Source organism: Alternaria triticimaculans (assembly GCF_023758025.1).
Source record: "Alternaria triticimaculans strain BMP 0046 chromosome Unknown scaffold_23, whole genome shotgun sequence".
In the NCBI taxonomy this organism is placed as follows: domain Eukaryota; kingdom Fungi; phylum Ascomycota; class Dothideomycetes; order Pleosporales; family Pleosporaceae; genus Alternaria; species Alternaria triticimaculans.
The window spans coordinates 38602-62847 of record NW_026055980.1 but is presented as its reverse complement, the minus strand read 5'-3'; the positions used below and the strand labels follow the sequence as shown (position 1 = coordinate 62847).

The 24246-nt window shown below is 52.6% G+C and overlaps 6 protein-coding genes across 6 annotated transcripts; 3 read left to right on the top strand and 3 right to left on the bottom strand.

Annotated features, from left to right (window-relative positions):
- Nucleotides 1–1952: 1952 nt before the first annotated feature.
- J4E78_009739 (uncharacterized protein) lies at nt 1953–3236 on the bottom strand (the record flags this gene model as incomplete). The annotated part of the gene is made up of 3 exons (XM_049370327.1): nt 1953–2113; nt 2448–3083; nt 3143–3236. 3 exons carry the CDS (start codon nt 3234–3236, stop codon nt 1953–1955), a joined length of 891 nt encoding a protein of 296 aa, XP_049217877.1.
- Nucleotides 3237–7509: 4273 nt separating this feature from the next.
- J4E78_009738 (uncharacterized protein) lies at nt 7510–8787 on the bottom strand (the record flags this gene model as incomplete). Its single annotated transcript, XM_049370326.1, has 3 exons — nt 7510–8469; nt 8516–8603; nt 8654–8787. The coding sequence occupies 3 exons, from the start codon at nt 8785–8787 to the stop codon at nt 7510–7512; spliced, it is 1182 nt and encodes a 393-aa protein (XP_049217876.1).
- A 267-nt stretch (nt 8788–9054) lies between these two features.
- On the top strand, nt 9055–9818 carry J4E78_009737 (uncharacterized protein; the record flags this gene model as incomplete). The annotated part of the gene is made up of 4 exons (XM_049370325.1): nt 9055–9060; nt 9139–9184; nt 9240–9514; nt 9573–9818. The coding sequence occupies 4 exons, from the start codon at nt 9055–9057 to the stop codon at nt 9816–9818; spliced, it is 573 nt and encodes a 190-aa protein (XP_049217875.1).
- A 467-nt stretch (nt 9819–10285) lies between these two features.
- J4E78_009736 (uncharacterized protein) lies at nt 10286–12473 on the top strand (the record flags this gene model as incomplete). The annotated part of the gene is made up of 5 exons (XM_049370324.1): nt 10286–10292; nt 10333–11126; nt 11719–11775; nt 11842–11932; nt 12055–12473. 5 exons carry the CDS (start codon nt 10286–10288, stop codon nt 12471–12473), a joined length of 1368 nt encoding a protein of 455 aa, XP_049217874.1.
- Nucleotides 12474–16253: 3780 nt separating this feature from the next.
- J4E78_009735 (uncharacterized protein) lies at nt 16254–17904 on the top strand (the record flags this gene model as incomplete). Its single annotated transcript, XM_049370323.1, has 3 exons — nt 16254–16301; nt 16351–17463; nt 17557–17904. The coding sequence occupies 3 exons, from the start codon at nt 16254–16256 to the stop codon at nt 17902–17904; spliced, it is 1509 nt and encodes a 502-aa protein (XP_049217873.1).
- Nucleotides 17905–20600: 2696 nt separating this feature from the next.
- On the bottom strand, nt 20601–23698 carry J4E78_009734 (uncharacterized protein; the record flags this gene model as incomplete). Its single annotated transcript, XM_049370322.1, has 7 exons — nt 20601–20637; nt 20661–21371; nt 21682–21759; nt 21818–21929; nt 21983–22588; nt 22635–22902; nt 23375–23698. The coding sequence occupies 7 exons, from the start codon at nt 23696–23698 to the stop codon at nt 20601–20603; spliced, it is 2136 nt and encodes a 711-aa protein (XP_049217872.1).
- Nucleotides 23699–24246: the final 548 nt, after the last annotated feature.

Genomic DNA, 24246 nt, shown 5'->3' with positions numbered 1-24246 from the left:
TACCTAGGAAAGGCCTACATGGCCTATATGGAAGTCGCGTTCGTGCTTCAGGAATTCCACAACAAGATATCTCTGATTTGCAACCACTGGTCCCACGACTCCATAGAGGAAATCTCGTTACGTTTGCACCCTGGAGTCAACACCATCCAATTTCTCCTCAGACCCAGCGCTGCCACTGACCCATTCTTGTCTTTCGCATCCGATGATGCCCCGATCTTGCGCGCTTGTCAGCTTTTCCAAGATTGTGTGCTCAGCGAAAACGAAACACATGTTGGCTGTAAGCCAGTGGACTTGGATCGATCTCGCAGGGCATCTTCACTACCACGTCGCTTACTGGACCTTAGTCATGAGAATGAGATCGTCACAATTGACGTGCAATCATGGATTGCTGCGGCATACGCCACGATCGACGAGCTTTCTGACTACTGTACGTTAAGCTATCGCTGGGGCAAAGGGCCACCGGACTGCATGCTGCGAGAAGAATTTACCGGGAACCGGGTATTGTCTTTTGCCAGCATGCCGCAGACCTTTCAAGATGCGGTTATCGTTGCACGAGGCCTAGGAATACGTTTCATCTGGATTGACGCCTTGTGCATAGTTCAACCAAGCGCACATGGGAATCATGCTGACTGGAACGTAGAAGGACCGCGTATGTGGCTTGTTTATCAAAACGCTATGTGCACTATTTCTGCTACCTGCTCTAGGGATCCCAACGACGGTTTTCTACACAAAGTTGGGATTGACTGCATGAGACCATGTGACATCCTTCAACAACTCGGAGATGGAACCAGAGTTTCTTCGTACCTTCATCCAGAGAACTCGGCGTTTCGCTTCTCGGTTCTTCTTTCCGCTTTGAATAGACGAGGCTGGGTCGCACAGGAACGCCTCCTCTCGCGAAGATTACTACATTTCACCGAGGAGGGTGTTTTCCGGGAGTGTCTGGAATCCGATTTGGATATGACTCCATTTCAAGATAGCCTCCCCGAAGAACGACACCATGCTTGTTACATGACCCCCAGAAATTGGCTCTTTTTCATCGAATACTATTCAGAGTCATCCTTCACGAATCACGCAGACCGTCTGATAGCGCTATCATCTATCGCGAAGTCTGTACCACGAGAGCAATTCGGGAAGCGATATTTTGCGGGCATCTGGGAGGCGCACCTATTGCAATGCCTCTCTTGGTACTCTCCAGATCCGTGTTCTGTCACTTCAAGAGCATCGTACCTCGCTGATGCGCCCTCTTGGAGCTGGGCATCGGTTCCCGGTGGAGTTAGATACCTTGGTCATGCCATTCGAGAGCCGTTACAGAATCTTGTCGAGCTAGAAGATGTGTCATTGTTGCTAGCTCAGGCCGGCAACCCCTACGGCAATCTGAAGAGGGGGGCCCTGAAGCTTCGCGCTCGACCCATTAGTATGTCTCAGCTTGGAAAGCTTCATAGGGTGGACGTCAAGATAAACTGGGACGAACAGCAAGACTACTCAACAACGGTGAGCAGGATGTATACGGTGGTTCCGCTTCGGGCGGAGCATAACAGCGAACATCTCGTTTGCAACTTTAACGCTCTGATCGTCGCACCTGTACCGGCAGTAGATGAAGAAGGCTTTTGCGGTTCCTCTACTGTGTATAGGCGTATTGGATACATGGAAGCCTCTACTGTGTATAGGCGTATTGGATACATGGAAGGAACTCACTATGCTCAGCTCATGGACGGAGATACTCCTGTGCCGTGGATGTTTGTCCGGCCTACTGGTCCCCATCTATCGTACGAGAAGCTATTTCCCGATGATGCAACCTTGGAAACTATAGTCATAGTGTAATACAATTGGACGATCAGCCCATTATCTTCTATGCGCAAGCCAAAAGTCTAGCAACAATATTAGATGGGCAAGAGTCTAAGTTGTCACTTTGCGGACTGGACTTCCAGTTTCCACTTTGCCTCTTACCCAAATCACTTGCGATCGACATGCGACGGCGTGGCGTTCCTCAGATCACGCAGCGAACTGCTCGACTCAAGTATCTTCAACAGCAGAGTTGGATAGTCCCATCCCAAGCCAGCAGCAGCCAGTGCCGTCAGACTAGCTTGGTTCTCTCTGCCAGGCCGACCAGGACCTGTCATGTTCTGGAAACAGTTTAGCCATGTTATCAACCGCAGTTCTCAATTAACCTACCGGTTTCATATTGACATCAAAAAGCGCAAACGGTGAAGATCCATCCTCCGTGAACCGACGAGCATCAACCCGAATAGGAGCAGTACATTGGAGCAACTTCGCCACCTCAACACACTGTCGCTGTACATCACGATACTGTGGATCAGCCAGGTGTTCGTCTTCGGAAAGACAGCGAGAGTTCTGCATAACAGCGACTGTGCCATTGTACGGTGCCACACCTATGAGTAGTCAGTAAGCATTGCATCCGCATTCCCAAGTCCACAAAACCAACGCACCTTCAGCGTGATTAAACCGTTCCACAACCGGCATCGCCCAATACCCATCCTGACCCGATGCAGGCGAAGGCGGCATAACAGTAACAGTGACTTCCTGACCCGCAAGAAAGTCTTCGACGATCACGGACGCGTCCTTCCCCAGTAAATCGCGGCAATGTTCGCTCAGTTCCTCTTCGGAGCGACAAACTCTCACTCCGTGGCTTCCTCGTCCTCTAACCGGCTTGGCGACAACAGGATAGCGAAGATCTTCCCGCAGCACTGCCGCAAGATCTTCTTCGTCTTGGACGTCATGTGCACCCGGTAGCGTAAACCCACTCCGAGCACGAAGGAGGTTGTTGACGAATGCCTTGTCATCGCACAGCTCCACCAGTTTCGGCGGTTGTCCAAAGACCTTCAACGTCTCAGCCACACTTGTCAGACTATCTGCCGTCTGGAGCGGATGATCCGCGAAGAGTATAGTGTTAGCCCAGAGATGCGTCGCTCCCTTCTCCAGCGCACGCGTAATTCCAGCTTCGGAATCGCCAAAGCACCAGTCTGCATCGTTGCAAGGGTCTGGAGGAGACACGGGTGTGACGACGGAGATGGGGCTGCAGTGGGTTAGTGCGTGGGCGATGTCTGCGCTGGAGTCGCTGTATCCTTGGTAAAGATGTCAATGTAGCTGCGAAGGGTCCTACTTGCGAGATGCGGATGCATACCTCCGGTTTTTTTGGGCTTGCGCACCCCGTTGATCAGTGGTGGTGAGAGTTCTTGGTATAGGACTGCTACGCGTGGCGCGGTGGTGGTGTACATGTGTCGACGGGTCGTAGGCACATTGAGGCGGCGTCCAAGAGCTGATTTCGCACTGCGCTTCGTGAGACTGATCATGACTGATCAGCAAGCTAGAAGTATTAGGGAATGGTCGGAATGGTGGTATCGAACTACAAGATCGCGCTCGGAAAGGTCGGACGAGCGTTCGGAAAGATTTCCGAGCCTGCCGTGCACCAGAAGATATCACGGCTTCTGCACAAAGTCGGATCGCACCAGCGACTATGGTTTCATTGTGGAACCAGTGAGCGCTCTCAAATGTAGTACGCACGTGGCTGAGAGGCCTCGTCCAGGCTAAAGATTGCAGTGCATGTCTGCAAAGATGCATTGCGCGGCCATTTGCATACCCGCTGTTACAGGAACCTTCCTGTCGGTACCTTCCCGCGGGTTACTCCCGAATCCAACCCGCGTGGCTCGTTACATTGCATGGCGAGGCTGTGCGAAAGTTACGAATGACTGGCTACTTTCTTGTTGTTCTGGCTACTTCCCTGGTATTCATACCTGCTCCTCCGCGCTAAAGATTGCAGTGCATTGGCGGCATTGGGTAATTACACAATGCAGAACGAATAGAGTGCGCATTGGACTCAGAGTGCGATCTTGACATGCGATATCTGCTACGTTGCGCAAGTGAACCGAACTCCTGCAAAATGCAGGATAGCACACAAGTTTGTGCCTGCATGTCGATGTTCCTAGGGCCGCTTCGATATCGGTACGCACGCGAACGAGACGACCTCTCCCGCGCTAGAGATTGCAGTGCCATCCGGCGCCATCTGAAAGTGTCCTCCCGAGCATGGGTTGAACATGTATGGCTTGCAGTGATGCGCAACAAGGCTGTGCAACAGACGTAGGTTATTGGCTGCTTCCTCGACAGCCATGCCCGCTCTTCTACACTAGAGATTGCAGTGCAGTGAGAGCCTCATGCCCAAAATGAGTGAAAGCCCCGATGACCAAAACGAGGGAGAGCCCCGATGACTTGGCAATGTAGTCCCCTGTTCTCAGCTTCACCGGTGGGCTGCAGTGCATGGTTCTCTCGCCACCATTTCTACCCGTTCATTTACACCAATGATTGCCGAAGCGGATGTAGCCTGAACCCGCATAGCTTGCAGCGATGTATAACAGGGCTATGCGAAAGACGTGAATTATTGGCTATATATGTTTCGCCTACGTGCTCGTCGCCGCTAGAAATTGCAGTGCATTCAACAGCACAGCCGCAAATGCTCCGCATCCACGACGGCCAACAAAAGGCATGTTAAGAGAGCGATGTATTCGCTGTTCTTAGCTTCATCAGTGAGCTGTAGTGCGCCCGCGTGGCTTTTAGCGATCTGTAACAGGGCTATGCAAAAGACGTCGACTATTGGCTGCTTCCTTTACACACATACCCACTCCTTTGCGCTAGAGATTGCAGTGCAAGACGCACCGTACTAGCCACTCCATCGACGGGTTGTATGCTCTTGTTATAGCACTGCCACACATGGCGCAGAAGTCTTGTACATGTGACGAAAAGCTGCAGCAACACTCAGGCAGCGTCTGAGATCGGACTGCGCAACGCACCCCTCACACCAGATCATCGCAGCCGGAGGAGTTTGAGGCGCTTGAACATTGTTGAACTGTTGAAGTAAGAAGTCGAGCTCGTGTAGAGCCGAGAAGCTCTGGGAGTCTTGGGGATGTTTTCAAGCTCCGAGGCCCTTTCTAGCCTGGTACACATGAGGCTGGGACAACCTCTTCCACGCTAGAGATTGCAGTGCTTGCGCAAGTGAGGCTGGGACGTCGGCATTCGGCTACTGATCACTCCCTAACCCAATATAGGCTGAGCCTACATGGTTTCCAGCAATGCGTGACGGGGCTGTGCAAAAGTCTTACATCATTGGCCACGTTTTTCGCGTACATGCTCGTCGCTGCTAGAGATTGCAGTGCACATTTGACTACTGTACGGAGTAGGCGCATACACGGCGCACCACCGGTCAGTCACCAGCCGATCCGATCTGAATGTGCCCCTGGCTTGTTGTCATGACCAATTACGGTCCTTTGCAAAAGCCATTTGACAGCCTTCGAATCCTTGGAAAGTTGCATGATTGGCTAATTCCCTCACATACCTCTTCTTCCACGCTAAAGATTGCAGTGCAGCGCGATCTGTAGTGATCCGTGGCTCGTGCATTACATAAACCTTTTGACAGCCATCGAATGCTTGGAGAGCCGCAACATTGGCTGGCTACCTGCCCCACATACCTTCTCTGCCACGTTAAGAATTGCAGTGCACTGATTGCCGCATAAAGATCTAGCGCGACGCAGCTGGGCTGTGCAAATGGTCCTGCATTATTGGCTTATTCATTGACATACATGCTCGCCCCAGTTAGAGTTTGCAGTGCAAGCTGGGTTGTGTGATGAGACAATCAGAATACAATGAGATTGTCTATCAATACAGCAGCGTTAAGATGATCAAGATCATGACTGTAACAAGACAGTGGTTGATTGGCACTTCCTATATTTCCCGTAGCCAGCACATCCTCATCTCCTACTCACAACCCCTCCCACTCCGGCCGACACCGACACCCCCTCCGCCTAACATGCAACACCCCCCTCTCCGCCGCCCTTACCATCCATTCTACCCACTCAATCTCATGTTCCACAACGCCCCTCCACTCCCCCGTCTCAATCCTCTCTGGTTTACTCTTGACCAACCAATCCCGTAACCTCCTCACGCAGGCCTCCAAACTCTCCGCCACACTATCTTCCGTCGCACCAGGCTTTTGCTGCTCCAGATACATCATGCGTTCCATTCGTGTCAAGAGGGCGAGTTGGATTGATGAGGACTCTGTGTATTTCGAGAGGAGTAAAGTGGCGGAGGCGCGGAGAGCGAGTGCGTCTTCGCGCGTCGCGGTTGTGCAGGGGAGGTGTCGTTGTGGACGGGTGAGGTGGAAGGAGCCTGGGGGGCGGAGGACGACGAGGTCGTCGAAGGAGGACGTTGGGGTTGGTATTGTTGCTGTGGAGTCTCGTGATGTGGGCCTGGTTGATGACTGTGATTGTTGGGATAGGTGAGATTGTTGCGTGTGTTGCGGTTGTTGTGATCCCATTTTGCCATCCCAGTTCAGATACGGATTACTATCCAGTGACCTCGTGGTGTATAGTTCAGACGACTGGTCGTCAGCGTCCCCGCACTCGGTGTCGGGGTAGTCGTCTGAGTCGTACATGAACGTCTCCGAGTAGCTGAATCCATAGCCTTCTCTTTTCTTGCCCGGTTTGATCAAGACCGGAGGTTGGTGGTAGATGGACGTTTGTGATTGGATGGGTTGGACCGGCGATGCTTTGGTGGTAGATTGTGAACTCGAGGAGGAAAAGCTAGCACCGGGAGTCATGGTCAGCCCCGAGAAACTTTGGTTGAAGTTATTCTCGGAATGAAGTTGTCGCTCGACATCATCGATGAAGGATTCAGAGAAGGAGAAGCGGAGTTGGATGTTCGATGATGGTGGTGGCTGGCTCTCTTGACTGCTCTTGAGATCACGTGCTGGTATCGATTCTCTTTGCGATGGCATGGTTGGCGCTGGCCTGTGGGATAAAGGGTTGTTGTATTGCTGCTGCCGCGATATGAGCCTGGGCGACTTTGCGCCGTGTATATATAGTACTTACAGACCCTCGCCACCTAGGCGGCCGCTTGCTCTTTCCCTCGATTGCTCGACGCTCTTGTAACTTTGTCTGTTCTACAGATACTGGAAGAGCAAGTACATCGATACTTCTACTTCTGCGCAGACTGACTTGCCGCTGCTTTGTTGGGCCTTCTCTTCTCTGTTTGATGTCAGCCCTTGATCATTCGTCGCGCAAGTTGACTTACCTTTACAGGCATGATCGGAGTATGCATGCGCGTCGCGCGTATTGGGTTGTTCGATATACCAGGGTGGTCGCACGTGTTTCGTATAGGAAGCAGGGGCGGGAATATCTTCGAATTTGGGGAACGCGACTAAGATAACTGTGTTGATTGTTGATGCGTCGTGTATATATCCCGGGGTACGTCAATCGGAAGGCGCGTCCGAGTCGCGTGGGTGTTGACTAGCGTGGTTAGCGCAAAACACGACTCTTGTCCTATCACCACGGTGATCTTGAGTATCCTGAGACACAGCGCCCCACTTTCTTGTAGTATCCGATCACACTTGCGATATTTGGGTGGTGAGGATAGACTCTTGTCGCATTACTTTTGCGCATTCCAATGGTATCATTTCTAGCAATTCGTTCTTGTCCCCCTTCCTCGACTAGTGTCGCGAACGAGCTACTTCTTTCCGGTCTCCAATAGTTCAACACCTGTCCTCACAACGCCGATCGCTGCGCCCGTTTGTATGGCTTCGTTACCACCTCCACTCAACCTGTACTCGATGTCTGCCAGACCTGCCACCCAAGTCACCATGACCTGCGGCGGCACGTCGTTGCTGACTAGCTCCTCACTGATCGCGGTCAGGATATCTGCCAGCGCGAGCCCCTTCATGATCTTCAGGTTATTGACCGTGCGCAAGCACTCTGTCATGTCATTCTTCGATAGTAACGTCTCGATGATGTACTTGATATCTGACGGGTGTGGTGCAGCTATGCAGTCGTAGATGGTAGTTTGCGTGATCTCGTCGCGCACGATCGTGGATGGGTCGGGTGCGGGCTTGCCGGGTGTCTGAAGCGGCGTGCTTGATGCGTGACAGGCCTGTAGAACGTTAAGTGCTCGCCTCATGTCTCCTTTGCTGAGCGTGACGAGCGAGTCGGTTGCGTCTTGCGTGATGTTGACCTTCTCCTCCTCAATAACCTTGTCGACCAAGTTCCTGATGTCCTGATCCTTCAGCGGGGAAAATCGGAACCTCGTGCATCGTGATAATAACGCTGGCGAGAGCTTGTGTGTGTAGTTGGCGATGATACAGAAGCGAGTGTTCGCGGTGTACTTCTCCATGATTCGTCGCAGGGCCATCTGCGCGGTCGCAGTCATGGCATCGGCTTCGTCGAGGATAATGAGCTTGAACGTTGCCAACGATGAGTCTCCTGCCTTGGGTGCCGCAGAGAAGATCTGCTTTGTGCTACTGAACGTCTTGATCTGCTCCCGCACAACATCGATACCCCTGTCGTCTGATGCGTTCAGCTCCAAGACCATCTGTCGCATGTTCTTGTTTCCATATATGCGGCGTGCGAGTGCGAGGACGGTCGACGTCTTTCCGGTACCTGGAGGGCCGTAGAGGAGGAGATGGGGTAGTCGCTAGGAATGTTAGCGGCGATCTGTCTGGGTAGGTTCTCGGTCGTACATTTGAGTCAACAAACTTGTTGATGGTGGCTATTATGTCCTTGTGGCCTTCGACGTCATCGAGGGAATTTGGTCGGTACTTCTCTACCCTATCTGATATTCAGCAAGTGTACAGAAGACGACATGGATTAAGTCTCACCATGGTAGGGAATCTTCAGCTTCAACGGGTAGATTTGCAGCGCTCCTCTTGCCCTTCTTTTGGTCTCCGCCGAAAGTGATCGAGTTGTCTACCGCGGGCGCGTCCACGTCCATCTCATCTTCGTAGTCGGACATTGCGATAGCTGTAATGAAGATGCAGGGAGTCTCTGTATGGATTGAGGTTGAATTGAGGTAGCTAGGACGTTGATTGGCGGTTTGGAGGCTGTTAGTAAGAAATCCGAGGGAGACGCGCCACGCGCAGGGACGCGTTGATGGGGCGGCTTAGTCACCCCCCGCTGCTCAGCCCTACCAGCACACCTCACCGAGCGGAGCTGCGCCGTCACCTCCGCCGAGCTCCCAGAACACCGCCAGACACCACCAAGCTAGGCGACAACACCTAAGATGCCGGTGAGTTATAGCATCGTGTCTTCAGATTGATGCCTCAGGGCATGTTCCAACATTTAGAGCAGCAGCTGACACACCTAGGCCTACCACTCCGTCTTCCTCGATGAGCCCAATCAGCAATTGATTGGTACAGCTATACCCTCCAGCTTCGGCGCGAGCATAACTGACTGATGACGCATCAGGCAACTTCGCTCTCCTCCCACTCCGCACACGCACCCGTGGCCCTGCTATCCAGCTGCCAGCTCTACCTGCCGATGTCACAGAGCTCACCATCGATGCCTCACACGAGTCGTACGATCCGCTAGACGAGATCCTTGCCCTCTTCCGCGCCAACACATTCTTCCGCAACTTCGAGATCAAGGGCCCCGCCGACCGTGTCCTCATCTATGGCATCCTATACGTTAGCGAGGTACTGGGAAAGATCAAGCCGGGCATGAGTCGGAGAGAAGCCGAGAAGGTATGCTGTCGAGAAGACGGATGAAGAAGGTCGACGCTGGAAGCTGACTATGTGGCAGGCTGTCATGAACATTGCGCTGGATACCAACTTTGCGATACCGGGCGACGCAGGCTTCCCGCTCAACCAGGCCTTCGAGGCGCCAGCGGACAGGAACGGAGCTGAAGTGCTCCGACAGTACATTATGCAAATGCGACAAGAGCTGGCGACACGGTTACTCAACAGGGTATACGCGGACGAGACAAACGCGCCCAGCAAGTGGTGGCTCAGCTACACCAAGAGGAAGTTCATGGGCAAAGCGTTGTAGATGAGCATGGACTTGGTTACTGCGTGGTTGAGGTTGTGTGACAGATGTCGCAATCAATGAACTAACAAGACATTCTTTGGTTTACGACATTGGTGTAGTACTACCTTCTCATCATGTTCATGTGTCTCTTCTGTCAAAACGTCCTGGCCCAATCTCGACATCCCGTGATTTTGTATAATTTCCAGGGTCTAGTCACGCGCTGACGTCATGAGCTCTTGCCCTGCACTACCTGCGTTTGGGCAGCAGGCGCGGACGCTGGCGTTCTATTTGCTTGATCGCCGAAGCCTGCACTCCCGCTGCAACATCAACGCGCAACACCCATCTTCTAATTTCTAATCCCTTATTGTGCGCGCACTCGATTCGGCGGGGTCATCTTCAGCTGCCCTTATCATCGCTCGCTACACATGCCCCGGCTGCCCTTTGGACCTAGCCACATGTCAGCTCCACCGACAGGCCAAACAACAGAGATGCAGGGTATGCCAAGAGTCCCGGAAGGCTTACGCCTGATGTCCAGCGCTAACACTTGTCGAAGAAGAAGATGAATGGACCGATGTGTCCGACGACATTGCTGGACTTGGTTTGGACGGCCACGGCAAGGCTGACGATGAGAGCAACAAACCGCTTTCGGAGGAAGAGCTTGCGCTATTACCCAACAGTAGGTCTTTCAACTTCACGAACATCAGTCCCGTGATAGCAAGCCCCGACGCACGCCGTTCAAGGTGGTTAACTGAACGCGCAGTGCCCATTCTCTTCAGCAACGACCTACCACCATGCGGTCTACTGCCGCAACTTGCATACGAAAACACCGTCCATCGGCTGCGCAAACTCTGGCTCGAGCGCGCCCACCAAGAATCCGCGGACATCCCCCTCCCCAGTCTCTGCCGCCTAGTCCTGGACGACCTCAAAGCCGAAGAAGAAGAGCTCCCAGCCGGTAGCCAGGCCGGAACCAAGAACCGCACTCCCTGGCGCCGCGAAACCGTCTTCCAGTACGAACTCCGCTGGGCCAAGTACTTTGTCCGGGAAGCCGAGACCGCGGAGAAGAGAGTCACGATGACGGAGAAGCAGCTCGATAAGCAGGACTTCATGGATAAGATGTACCCGATACCTAAGGAGTTGAAGATTTATGTCAACAACAAGAAGAATCAGAAGATGGTGTCGGATATGTGGAAAGAGTGGCATCACAAAAAGAGAGGGACTGTGGAGCAGGAGAGTGCGGGGCTGGGTGTTGGGGGTGCGAAAGAGGTCGATGCTGAGCCTGCTGGGGATGATGGAGAGGATGGTGAGGAGCAGGATGGGCAGAGACAATTTGTTGATCCGACGGCTTAGGAGCTGAGTCGGCAGGAACTTCATGAATGGCTGCTGGGTTTGGGATTGTGAAATGTCTTGTAACATTATCTTGCTTTAGAGAGTATTCGGTACATTCAAGTCTTAATTCCGCGCATATAATGACCATAAGTGTGCCAATGCTGATTTCCCCATGTCATCCTCGTTTCTCCAGGGCATTACTGGACAGACAGCGATTTCCTAATCTCTCGTCACGACGTCTCGCGGCCCATGTTTCCGCTTTTTACCCAGACCACTTTGCGTTCGTCAAAGGGACTGGTGAGGGTGAGAGCAGGATGCTTATCTCCTCTTTGGGTGGTAAACTCACCTTCACCTAGGCACCAACAGCCTGCTCTCGTCCTCCCCGCTCCCTCGCCTAGGTATAAGATCAGGCTCTCCCCACAACCTCTTAACCTTTCCTCTTACTCCCCAACCACTGCCAGCATTCACTCAACCGCGTCTTTGATCAGCCTTTCTCTTGCCTTGCCTCGCGTATCTTAGTTCACTTTCCTAAAGCAATAAGCACCGGTAAGTCGAGTAATTCTGCTTGATCACACGCATGCTGACAACCTTGCAGATCCGCTACCACATCTTCATCATGGTGATCAAGTGGACCGCCGAGCTTGACTCGATCGTAAGTGCATCCTCACTGCCATCATCGGCGCATCTCTGTTGTCGCATCCGCTGACCTGAAGCACAGCTCCTCCACGGCGTCTTCGAAGAATGCAACATCTCCTTCAACAAGACTCTGTGCAACAAGATCGCTGAACGCGTCACTGCCGCTGGCTTGGGTACGTAAATTCCTACTCTTGAGTTCCTTTGCAACATTTCCAATCAACATGGCGTCTCACCAACTCCATCCCTCCACCGCATCCCCCATCTGCCACCCACCCACTAACATCGCACCCCCTAGAATGCACCGCCAAAGCCGTAGAAAACCGCCTCTACTCCTGGAAAAAGAAGAACGTCTCCGGCAACACCAACCTCAACTCCGCCACCAACACGCCCTCCAAGTCCGGCGCTTCCACACCCAAGACCCCTCGTTCCAAGGCCAAGCCCGTTCCGCGTAAGAAGAAGAACGTCTCCGAAGAGGTCGACAGCGACGGTCCTCAAGGTCTTATGGACGACGACGAGGTTCTGTCTCCGGCTGCGGCGCGTGGCAAGCGTGGTCGTAACGGTGGTCAGAAGGTCAAGTATGATGAGTCGAGTGAGAAGGAGGAGGAGGATCTGGAGGCTGAGGATATGTATGTTCCGATGGCTAAGCGGGTTAAGGAGGAGCCGGTTGATGAGGAGGATGTCGTTGTTGAGGAGCTCGTTGAGGAAAAGGTCTAGTCACTTTACTGAGTTCCTTGGTGGGTGACGCGGGTTCTGCGACGCTGCGAACTTTGTCCACTGGAGGGTGTGAGGAAAAGTTTCATAGTTTGCGCTTTGGCGTTCGGCGATGCCTGGGATGACGGGTTCATGGACTGGTGATGACCTTTGGGTTTCAGCATCGGGAGTTTGAGCTGGCGTAATCTGCATGGGAGAAGTCGTAAGGCTGGATGGGCTCACATGCGGTGCATTAACGGCACGCGTGGTATATTTGCATTCATGGATGACCAACTCTTTACTATCACAGACACAAAGTTTGTGAATATATCTCCTCCCGAAGTCTATTCGCATGAGTCTCTTACAGATGATGTGATCATTTTCATGATGTTAAAGGCTATGAAAAGGATATGTGGTAGGCTGAAGATAACTTCCGGGGGTGGAAATGCCCACAGCTGAGACTATTGCGCTGCACTGCAATCTCTAGCGCGAATGAGTTTGTGATGGGTGCCAAGGCCAGGTGCACTGCAATCTTTAGCGCGGACGAGCCTGTGCCTGCACAGGTGGATGCAAGCTAAAAGTCATTGGCCAGGCGGGCCGTAAAAGGTTGGACGTTTCTCGCGCTGACTGGTGTGCACTGCAATTTCTAGCGTGAACGAGGGCTCAGGTCGCGCCTGATGTGGTCAGCCACCTGAGAGCAGCGACGGGGGCCTTTTCTGCGAGCCGTTCTGACTGGTGTGCACTGCAATCTCTAGCCTGGACGAGGGGTCAGGTCACGCCTCTTGTGATTAGCCATAGGCCATCGTGGGCCAGTGACTTCGGTCTGTGAGACTGGAAGACTCTGTGTGGGCTCAAGAAGAGGATTGCGCTTCATGAGTTGCTGGGGGTATCGTTGGTGAACATCCTGTGGAAGTTGCGTTAGTGTTGTGTCCGGCGCGTGGGTTCCGTGGACTCCAGGGCTTTGACTACACTTCAGCCGCGCATTTGATCGTATGCGCCCCGCTACCCGATGCTGCTACCCAGATGAGGTAGGAGATGGTTACTGCACTGCAATTTTTAGCGCAGAAGAAGAGGCATCTGAAAGTAGTCGCTAACCAGATCCGGAATCGTTCTGACGTGCAAAGGGATCTGACAGGTGTGGACTGCAATTTCTAGCGCACACGAGTACATATGCGGGAAGACGGCCCTGCAGCAATAGTTAAACGCTTACCGGGAGTGGCCGGGCGCCTGCACTGCAATTTCTAGTGCGAAAGAGCACTTGACGAGATGGAAGTACAGGGTGTGCTACATCTCTCGACCAACGTGCCTCGCCACAGGCACTAGCCGTACAACACCAATCACACTTCTTAGGTCTCTAGGGTGAGGGAAGCCTGGGGCGCAGCACGATGGAGGATTCTCGCTTCCAGAATGAGGCGCGCTCTTTTGGGCACAAATTGCTTCAGCCTGCTGTCATCTTGGGCACGCTGCACTGCAATCTCTAGCGCATATAAGTGAGTGTGTAAGGAGGTGGCCCGTTAGCCACAGCTAGAACAACTCCAGGCGTGCATTCTGCACTGCAATCTTTAGCGCGAAGAAGCACCTGATAAGAGGCAAGGCGCAGACATCAAACTTGGACTGGGCTTCTTACTTGCACTGCGTTTCTAGCTTAGACAAGGAGGACGTATGAGGTAGCTAAACGTTATGAGGCATCAAAGGCAGATATAATGTAACATCTAGTGCGAACGAGCACATCTGGATATATCGGTTGCTGTTGAGCTAGAACGAAGGTTACTTGCCTGAGGATAAGCCTGCACTGCAATCTCTAGCGCAGACGAGCGTAGGTAGACGAAAGAGATGCGCTTGATTGGCTGCCATGTTGCATCACCGGTGAACGTCCTCCAGCGGAACGCTCAGCCACCACCGTCTCGGCACGTAGAATGCGTATCCCTTGGGGCCTGGGCCATACGAATGTGACTGCACTGCAATGACTAGCGCGTACGAGTGTACGTGGTGGTAGAAAGGTTCGCTTGATTGGCTGCTGTGACACTGGTGAACGTCCTGCGGGGGGACGCTCAGCCACTATGGTCTCGGCGCGCAGCCTGCGCATCCCCACCAATGTCAGCTCCGCGAGTGGACGTCCTTCGCAAAGGCCCTCAAACCGGTCAGGGATTCTTTCAAGGGTGGGCGTTGCACTGCATTTCTTAGCACGGACGAAACCATATACGAAGTATGACGATGACGAATCGGCTGTTCAACGTAGCGCGTCTCTGCAGACACGCCAACCAGGGTTGAAGAAAAGGGCAGTTGGTAACGACAAGGCTGCGATTAGTCCAGACCTACGTGGACGGTAACGTTGGCGTGGGCTCTTGCACTGCAATCTCCAGCGTAAACGGATACCCATCTTGTAGGAGGAACCCACATCTTCCCAAGTCAACGAGATGTGCATCATCATCAGCGCGGCTTGACTGCTATGTACTGCAGTCCTCAGCAAAAGCGTTGGTGTATGCGAAAGAGCGGTCTCCCGAGCATTGCCCTGATATGGACTGAATCGAACGTTCGGTGTAGTAAAGGGCATCTGGGTTGATCAACGGAGGGTGCGTGGTTAATGGTACTCGTTCGGCCGTCATTCGGTGCTGGTTTTGGTGTTGCGCTGCGGTCTTTAGTGTGAGAGGGGAGGACGTGGATACGGGGTGTTTCCCGCCGTATCGCTGCACTGCAATTCCTAGCGTCGAAGAGCAGATGTAAGTCACGTGAGCGAAGAAGCATGAGCTGGACCTTGCGAGCTGCCGGCTGGCCTGACTGATTTCGTCCGATAGCTACTGCAACGGCACTGCAACCTTGAGCGCGCACAGTACGTCTGCACTGCATTCCATAACGCGCCAGAGCACGTGAATACCTACCTTTGCATTGCGATCCTCCGTGCGGAAGAGCAATGATTGTTTTCCGAGACGCGAGTGCGCGATAATCTGGGTGTCTCGACCAATATGCGGCGACATAGCGACAAGGAGTTCACCCTGCGCGTACCGACGGGCTTTCGCACTGCTTTCCCAATACAGATAGATCACGTCTTCGTTGAGAAAATGACCGACGGGATGCTTGGTGGATTGCGAGGCTGAAAACACCTCGCGCGGAACAGATTTGGTGCGGTAGAGAACACATCTCCTTGGAGGCTGATAACGTTCGTCCTACGTACCGGCTTGGCGTTGGGCACAAGAGATTACGCCGATCGTGGGGTATGTAGAACCGAGCCAAAAGCTTGGCGCGACCGGATGGCTAGCAACGACATCCGTTTGGAAGCACTAGACGAAGAACGTACCTGCTACATCCCAGCTTAACACTCGCACTAAAACCTCCAATACGGTATATGCGCGCTCAACGACGCAACGGCGCGTGAATAAGGACGGAAGCCGGAGCAGTCGCGATCCGACCCTAGCGTTTCCCATCGGAGATTTTGGCAGATGTCACTCTTCGAGGCTAGCGCCCGGAAACATTCGAGATCCGACCGTTGTGCCTGGTCGTTCACCACAGGATCATCCTCTCGCGTACGGATGGGGTCCACGCAAGATGTCAAAGCGAAACGTCGGCAGGCATCATACAGTCTGTAGAAGCCATGGTTGAAGAGACAGGGTAAAGAGTCTTGCTACCCAGGGGGTTTTGCCGCAGGGCATATATAATGTCGTCCTCCCGTGCGGAGTGGTATCGCCATCGTTCTACACATATCCGCATCACATCTCACGTCGCGGATTCGAGGACCAGGATTTCTGTCTTCCAAGCCGCCGTCGAAGTCACTCCACATCTGATATCATCTTCAACCTGTCGACAGCGATGTCGTTTCAGAAGGCTGCAGCTGCAGTGCTGCTTCTGGTCGAAATTGTAAGTGTTCTCATCTCGCTGATGCAATCACCCTCTAACGCTTTCTCAGGGTGTCGTCAGTGCAATCGGCGTTGCAATCTATCGTCTCTTCTTCCACCCCCTTCGCAAGATTCCTGGACCGAAGCATTTCGCCGTTTCCGGGATCCCTCTGGCCATCGAGAACAGCATCCAAGGAACTTTCGCCAAAAAGGTCCTGAAGTACCATGAAAAGTACGGTGACATGGTGCGTACTTCGCCCAACTCCATATCCATCAACGGAACTATTGGATGGCCTGAGGTTTTCGGATTAAGTCGCAGTGGCCGACCCGAATTCGGCAGGTGGCATGAATTTTACCAGGGCGGAGACACTTCACGCAAGTCGATCTTTCCTAGCAGCAGAGAGGACCATCGACGTCAACGCCGTGTTATGGCACATGCTTTCTCCGATGCTGCTATCAAGGGTCAGGAGGCGTTGATCATGGAGTACGTCGACAAGCTCTTTGCCCACCTACATAAAGACGCCGCGCAACACACCCCGACGGACGTAGTCAAATGGTTCAACTTCACCACCTTCGACATCATCGGCGATTTGGCCCTGGGTGAATCGTTCCACTGCCTGGACAGCAGCGATTACCATCCATGGGTTTCCATGATATTCGCTGGCATCAGAGCTGGCGCGCAAATTGTTGCGTTGATGAAGATGCCTGGCCTCAGCTGGATCCTACGGCTGATGATCTCTAAAGAGGACATGCAAACGCGTCATAACAACAGGATCATGAGTGACGAGAAGGTAGAGCGAAGGCTGGCACTTGGCGCAGCACCCGGCGGCCGGAAGGACATTATGACATACATCCTTCGCAACAACGACGAGAAGGGCATGAGCCATGCAGAGATCCTGGGCAACTCCGAGGCTTTGATCGTGGCTGGCAGCGAGACGACAGCCACGACACTCTCAGGCTTTACCTACTTCATGTCAACGAACCCGCAGGCTTTCGAACGGCTCCAGCAAGAAGTTCGGACGGCCTTCGCCAACGAGAAAGATATAACGATGTTGTCTACTGCGCAACTCAAGTACCTGCATGCCTGCATTGAGGAGACTTTACGAATGTACCCGCCCGTTGCGGATACGCCTCCACGTGTGTCTCCTGGCGAGTACGTTAACGGCTATTGGATTCCCAAAGGTGTAAGTCATTCCAGATCACTTCGCCTGTCATCCATCAGTCAGAAGAAGTACTTCGAATAAACATAGACAGTCACAGCTAACAGCACCTCTCAGACTCTTATCACGATATTCCAGTGGGCCGTCCACCACAACCCCAACAACTTCGTCCAGCCCGACTCCTTCATTCCCGAACGCTGGCTCGGCCCAGACCATCCTTACCACGACCCACAGTTCAACGCAGACAAGAAGTCTGCCTTCCAACCCTTCTCTTTCGGCCCTCGGAATTGCATCGGCAAGAATTTGGCTTATAACGAGCTGCGCATCATTGCTGCTCGCTTCATCTGGAACTTCGACCTTGAATTGCAAGTCGGAAGTCACGGTTGGCCGGACAACCAGCGGGCGTTCTTCGTCTGGGAGAAGGACCCGTTGTGGGTTCAGTTGAAGGAGGTCGAGAGGAATTAGGGGCGTGTGTTCGCAGTTGCTGGAGATGCAGCGTGTGCTGTGAGGTGTTCATAGATTGTGCTTCGTCGGTAGTGTGGCGTTTTTTAGAAGATGTGATAGTTGTTGGGCCGGGCCATTTTGTCTGAGATGCGTCAAGCTTGTCTTCTACTCATCAGGTTCTGTAGTACAATGGAAATGCACAGGTTTTAAGCCACTACTTTGACTCTTGACATGCAACAGAGATCTTCTGAAGGCATGACTTGCTCGCGTGGTGGCAGGAAGCCGGAGCTACCGGGTATGACGATGTGGGGAGTAATGTGCGTGGCGACGCGATGCATCTGTAAAATCAGTTCCGGTACGGAAGCCGCTATTTGACCAAGACCGGAGCGTGTGCTGAAGACTTCTTACACGTCAGACTCTAGCAGATGAGCATAAATCCTGGACAGGTAGGTACGTTGGTCTGTTGTTCCTATCAGATGAACGGCTTTGATCGCTGGGTCGGCATGATTCTATTTTCCCCGTTGCACTGCAATTGTTAGCGTGAGTAAGATAGTCGAACCCATGGCAGAATCGGTGGTGGCTGAAATGTGCACTGCAATCTTTAGCACGGACGAGTGCTTGGTCGGGCAGAGTGACCAATTATGTCGGTGGATCTAACCTGCATCATGCGGCCCTCGACATTATCAACATGCACTGCATTTGCTAGCGTGCAAGGTGGAACATACACAAATGTCAGACACTCCATCTCCTGCGCTAGAAATTGCAGTGCAGACCGGGTTGCTCTGCACATTACCAGCCCTTCCGTTTGCAGGAGGCACTGCAGTGGTTGTCCTATCACCGTACAGGCTCTACGGCGCGCGCGCGTCCATAGACATGAAGCCAGGGACCATGGCACCTCCGCGCAAGTGCACTGCAATTCCTAGCGCAGAAGAGAGGCACGATGCCTGTGTGTGACCGAAATAGCCAAGACGTGACCAACATGTAAAGCCAGTCGCATCAAGACAACACCACGAGTGCAGCTCGCAATTGAGACTTCTTGATGTATGCGACGCTTTTGAATAGCTAATGGAATTGACGCGCACGCGCAAGTGGACCATGATGATGAGTCTATACTGTAAACAGTAGCGTTGAGGATGGCCGGGGTGTTATCAGCTGAGGTGGGGAACGGCACGGCTCGCGGGCGATGGTGGGTGGACCGAGCGATGTCATGCGCCACCAATCTGCACTGCAATTTCTAGCGCGGAAGAGGAGGTAGAGCGCATGTACGGCATGGAACAGCAACGGGAAGGGTCTTCGACTGCGCCACCGCATTTGCTGCGCTTTGCACTGCAATCTCTAGCGCGGAAGAGCGGTGATCGAGTTGAGTTGATAGTGTGATGGTGTGCTCACAACGCTGAGATTGGCACTGCGATCTCCAGCGTGAAGAAGAGAAGTCTAATCTCAAATGAGCGTCACTGTCAGCACACCTGCTGCTTCCCGTTTAGAGAAAGATACCTATCCATGGACGCGCGAATAGCCTTGCGAGCCCGTCACAACCGCAGAACACTGGGTTCCGCCCCCAAATTTGCACTGCAATTTCTAGCGCGTAGGAGCACGTCCAAGAGTAGCTTCAGAGGCCACTGGCAATGCGAAGACATGCATGCATTTCTTCGCAGGCTAGACATGTCGATACGAGCTGTCAAAAGTCATGAGTGGGATCACTGCAGCCCAGGCCGCATGGAATGCACTGCAACCATTGGCGCTAGAGAGAAGCTATGGTCCTGTCATGAGGCTGCGCATTTGATGATGATGGCATATACTAGGGATCATCGTGACTTGTTGCGCAGTATTCAGCCTTGGGAAGAAACGGTCGCAACTGCTGTTTATGGGGCCTGGTGGGAACGTCGAGCTACTTTCCATCGTATCCAAGCTGCACTGCAATCTTTAGCGTGGACGGGGGGCCGATGCCTGCGCTCCAAATGATGTCATTGGCCCATCGCTGGGTCATCGCTCGCACGTGACTGCTGATAAGGACTGGTGGCCCAGCAATACCGGTCAAGGCCGGGTCAGCTCGTCCCACTCGTCCCACCGATGCAAGCGGATTGCTCACCGGTTTCACGTGTCACTCTCTAGTAGCACAGGGTCGTGAAATCGACTGTACACAAGGCATTGTGCAAGGCTGAATTGGTTCGAACATGAAGCACGCTTGAGAGGAGACAATAGCTGTCCGTCGATCGCGGGTCGTTCCACCACGCAGCAAGTTCGACCAGCCAGTCTGAATTGCAAGTTATGCTATAGCTTATTCGGACGTGCCCGACACAATATGAGGAATGGGTTACATATCTTGCTGAAAATCGATGATGTATAGCAGAATGATATGATGTACCAGTGAACGATGCATCCGAGAAATAACCAGCAACGGGGGGCTGTGTGCTAAAGGAGACGCGAGAATGGCTAGAACAGCGCGCTCCACTAAGATTACTTACCTGGGCAGCCAATCTGAACGAAATTGACCTCCAGGTATTTACTTTCTGTCATGTATCTTTTGGTGTCTCTTAAGATCGTTCAACCTCGTGAATGCCTTACCGCACTCCGGGCATTCGTGCGGCCTTTCTCCTCGATGGCTGAGCTCATGATTTTTGCGATGAAAGTTGCGCGAAAATGTTTTTCCGCAAAACTTGCAGGCGTGATTCGTTGCCGCGCGCTTCGTTGTATCAGCGATGAACTTCTCCGCTAAATCACTCATCTCGGGATGAAATGTTCGTTTGTGACTCTCTAGATCCCTTGAGTTGACGAACCCTTCAGCGCCCAGGCAGTCTGGTACCTCGCACTGGAACGGTCTTTCGTGGATGTTGACATGTCGGTCGCGAGCCTTGGCGTCCTTGAAACCCTCCGAGAAATATCGGCATGTGATCCTCGTGCATTTGAACCGCGATTCCTCGTCGTAGAATCTGTTGTATGTCTCCTTCTCGTGTGCCGTCGGGCTAGGCTTGGTCTTGGGAAACATCTCGAGAGCCTTTCGATTCCGATCCAACGCTTTCGAGAGGTCTCCGATGCTGATCTTGTGTTGTGCATCGAAGCCTTTCTGCTGGAACGTGTAGATGTGGCTAGTGAGCCCCACTAGATGATCGTGGAGGTCGAGATGCTCAAATACCCTGCACTTGGCCTTACAGTCGTCCACCAAGCCGTTGGCCCAGTCCACGTCGCCATAGCGCGTCATGAAATCATCCATGGCTTTGAGGATGCTTTGCAGCTGTCCTGCCACGTCGTTTGCCTCGTCGAGGAATCTCTCGCCTTGGCCTACCCAAGCGTCGACATGGTGGAACCATTTCGCGGTGGCGTAATCTTGAAAGGCAATCGATCCGTCCAATACATATCGTCGGCGTTGCACTTGATCATCCGAGTCATCGACATCGAAGCAGGGAAAGGTGAGGTATTGTAGACACAGCGTCGCCAACTCGCACTCAATGGATGGCTCATGAACGTCTTTCGTGATCCTGGTGATGTACCTGTTTCAATCAGGACAAGAAGGCCTTGATCGCATGGGGGCTCACATACGTCTTGGCTGTGCTATGAACGAGAGAAACTCGATCGCCGTTAAGAAGTATTAGCGGCCCACACAGTTCAGAAACGTGTTCGTGCATTCGCTTGTCCTCATAATCAAGGATTTGGCGGTCCACGTCGATCGATAGTGCGACGTGAAGTTCTTTCCAGGTGAATGTACGCTTAGCGCACACTAACCTACGGTTTTGTTATGACGTAAGCGTACGGATTGCGCACACATTGTATTGCAACTTACCATCCAAGTACTCTCCTTACTTTAGGCCATTCTCTACCAGACCTTGTTTTGACTCGTCGTAATGTCCGCTCATATCTGCCTGACAGTCAACGGCCACTCTGTTCCCGCCACGTACTTACGTCCGTACAGCTCAGCATATAGAGCTTCTTCACTTACCCCTCGCCGAGTCCGGCAGGAAAGTTGTCCGTCTTGATAGAGTCAAAAAGCTCCCCTAGCGTCGTGCACGCATAAAGGTCGAGCAAAACCATTTTGGCATAGAGAAACATGCCTGTGTTCAAGTCAGAAACCGGATGAATATAATGTGTCCAACCACCGACGAACCTTTTGCGTTAGCCACGGTAAGGTTGCGGAGGTATTCCTTCATGTCTTGAGTGAATGATGGAAACTTTGTCTCGATCCGATCCACCCAGATCTTGGTGTAAGCCTTGATGTCGCCTTCGTTGTCCGTTTCCGAGATTTGCAGCATCTTAGGCGCTATTTTGGTGATCGCGGAACTATGGAGTCCTCTTCGTATGTCTGCATGGTCTTGACTCGCGATCAGAAGGCGAATGGTGCCTGGATCAAGCACATCGCGCTGCCCTATGACTTTGGTCAAGATCTCTAGCACTTGACTTCTCTCCACCCTTTCGCACTCGTCCAGCCCATCAATGATGATAAAGAGTTTGGGAATAGTCAAGCAAAAATCTTCGAAGAGCCCCTTCGTCTGATTGAGAGACTTGAGGGACGGCTCTCCGCTCGTACTACGCCTCGTGTAACAGGGAGGCAGCATCTGCGGGCAATGATCCAACAATTGGTCCTCGAGGCCCTTAAGTATACCGACTGCGGTGCTACTTGTCGGGTCGCCATCATGGCAGTAGAAGAAGCAGGTGATAAAGTCTCGTCTAGTCTTGCACTCTTCAATGATAGCGGATGCTAGTATGGTTTTGCCTGCTGCTGGTGAGCGTCGCACTATAACCCCAGTTTTGATACATACCGGCTCCTGGTATCCCATACATCCACACAACAGAGCTGTTCGGAATATCAGAGTGTATCCAATGTTTCATGATATCGTGCTGTGTTATCCATCTGGCAGTGGTTGCGCACTCTCTTCGTATCTTGCAGAAGCTCTCGTGGTCGAGCTGAGATTGCTCCCCAACAGCTAGCCATTCTTTGACGACCATCAGCTTCTTGGTCTTCTCTCGATTAACATTCTCGTCCAACTTCACCTGGAGCTCGGTCACATCTTCTTTATAAAGACGGTACTGGGCAAGGCTAGCGCGACAGTCGATGATGTCTTTGTGGCGTCGAAGACAACTCAGAATTCCAACAAACTTCGTGTGGAAGTCGTTCCACCTGGATGCCAGAGTTGGTATCAGCAAATTGGACATAGTTTGCGAAGGGGTGCTGCTTACATTGACTTGAAGAATCGAGTCCATGCTGCGTCCGTAATAGTTAGCGTAAGAGAAGGAAGTGTGGCAAGATAGGCTTACATCTTCCTGAGAAGAGCTTGATGGCTTCCAAATGAAAGTCTAGTATTTCTGAATGGATCATCTCTAGAGCGTTGATCAGATGGGGAGATCTGGAAAAATGTAAATCATATTCCACCAATAAAGGAAGCTGTTCGCCGATCTTCTCGTATGCTTCCAGAAGTAAGTCGAATGAGTCTGAAGATGCACTAGCTTTCTACATCACTCCTTAGCGCAACCAGCATAATGGGTATCCCGACACACTTACCAGCAAGAGGAATTCCATTGGACCCCAAACGAAGACGAAGGCATCAGGAACATTGATGAATCTCGCTATAACCTCGCAAAGCTGGTAAAAGCCTTCGATACAAGATTTGATGCGCGCAAGATTCATCATCTCATTTCGGCGCTCCTGCTCCTGTTGGACCCTAATCAACTCCCTGCAGAGCTTTTCGTATGTAGCTGTCTCGAACTGGAGAACTTGTGTCTCTGTCAACCGATCGCGGAATTGTTGAGTAGCTTGTATGAGAGCTGATCCATTCGTATCTGGGGAGAGGGTAACGGCTCCAACTAAGAGTGGCTCTTGCGACATGGCAGCAGGAGGACCCCGACTACGCTGCTGGAATTGTATCGACCTTGTTGTATGTCCCTAGAAGTTCCACAGCATCATCTTTGGTGAAGGCTGGTACGCGCTGAGAGAACAAGTACATCTGCTCCGCACGACTTGTGGCCGATAAGGTCCGCGATGCCACGTCGCACTCGTAGCGTTGCTCGTACAATGAAGGTGGTGCCTAGAGACCGAAGTCAACGATGGAGGAACGTTTATAGATGCGGTAATACAACAAATTGCGGGAACGGGGCAAGAAGGGCCATCAAACGGGACGTCGTTCGGGGTAAGCGAAGAGCGGTGGCGGCAGCTGACGATGCGCGCATGGCTTACAAAGATCGCTTGGCAACAGGAGCGGGGCATTCACGATCGTGTCAGCTATCTTGGCCTGCACGCACCACCTGGGCAGTCGTCCTCCATCTATTCCTCACAGTTCACTTTATTCTCCCGTCTGTACCAAGAACAAATAGATATCTCGCTCTGCTGCGATTCTGCAGTTGTCTCAAATACTAGCGGTTATGCGCTTGTCAAAC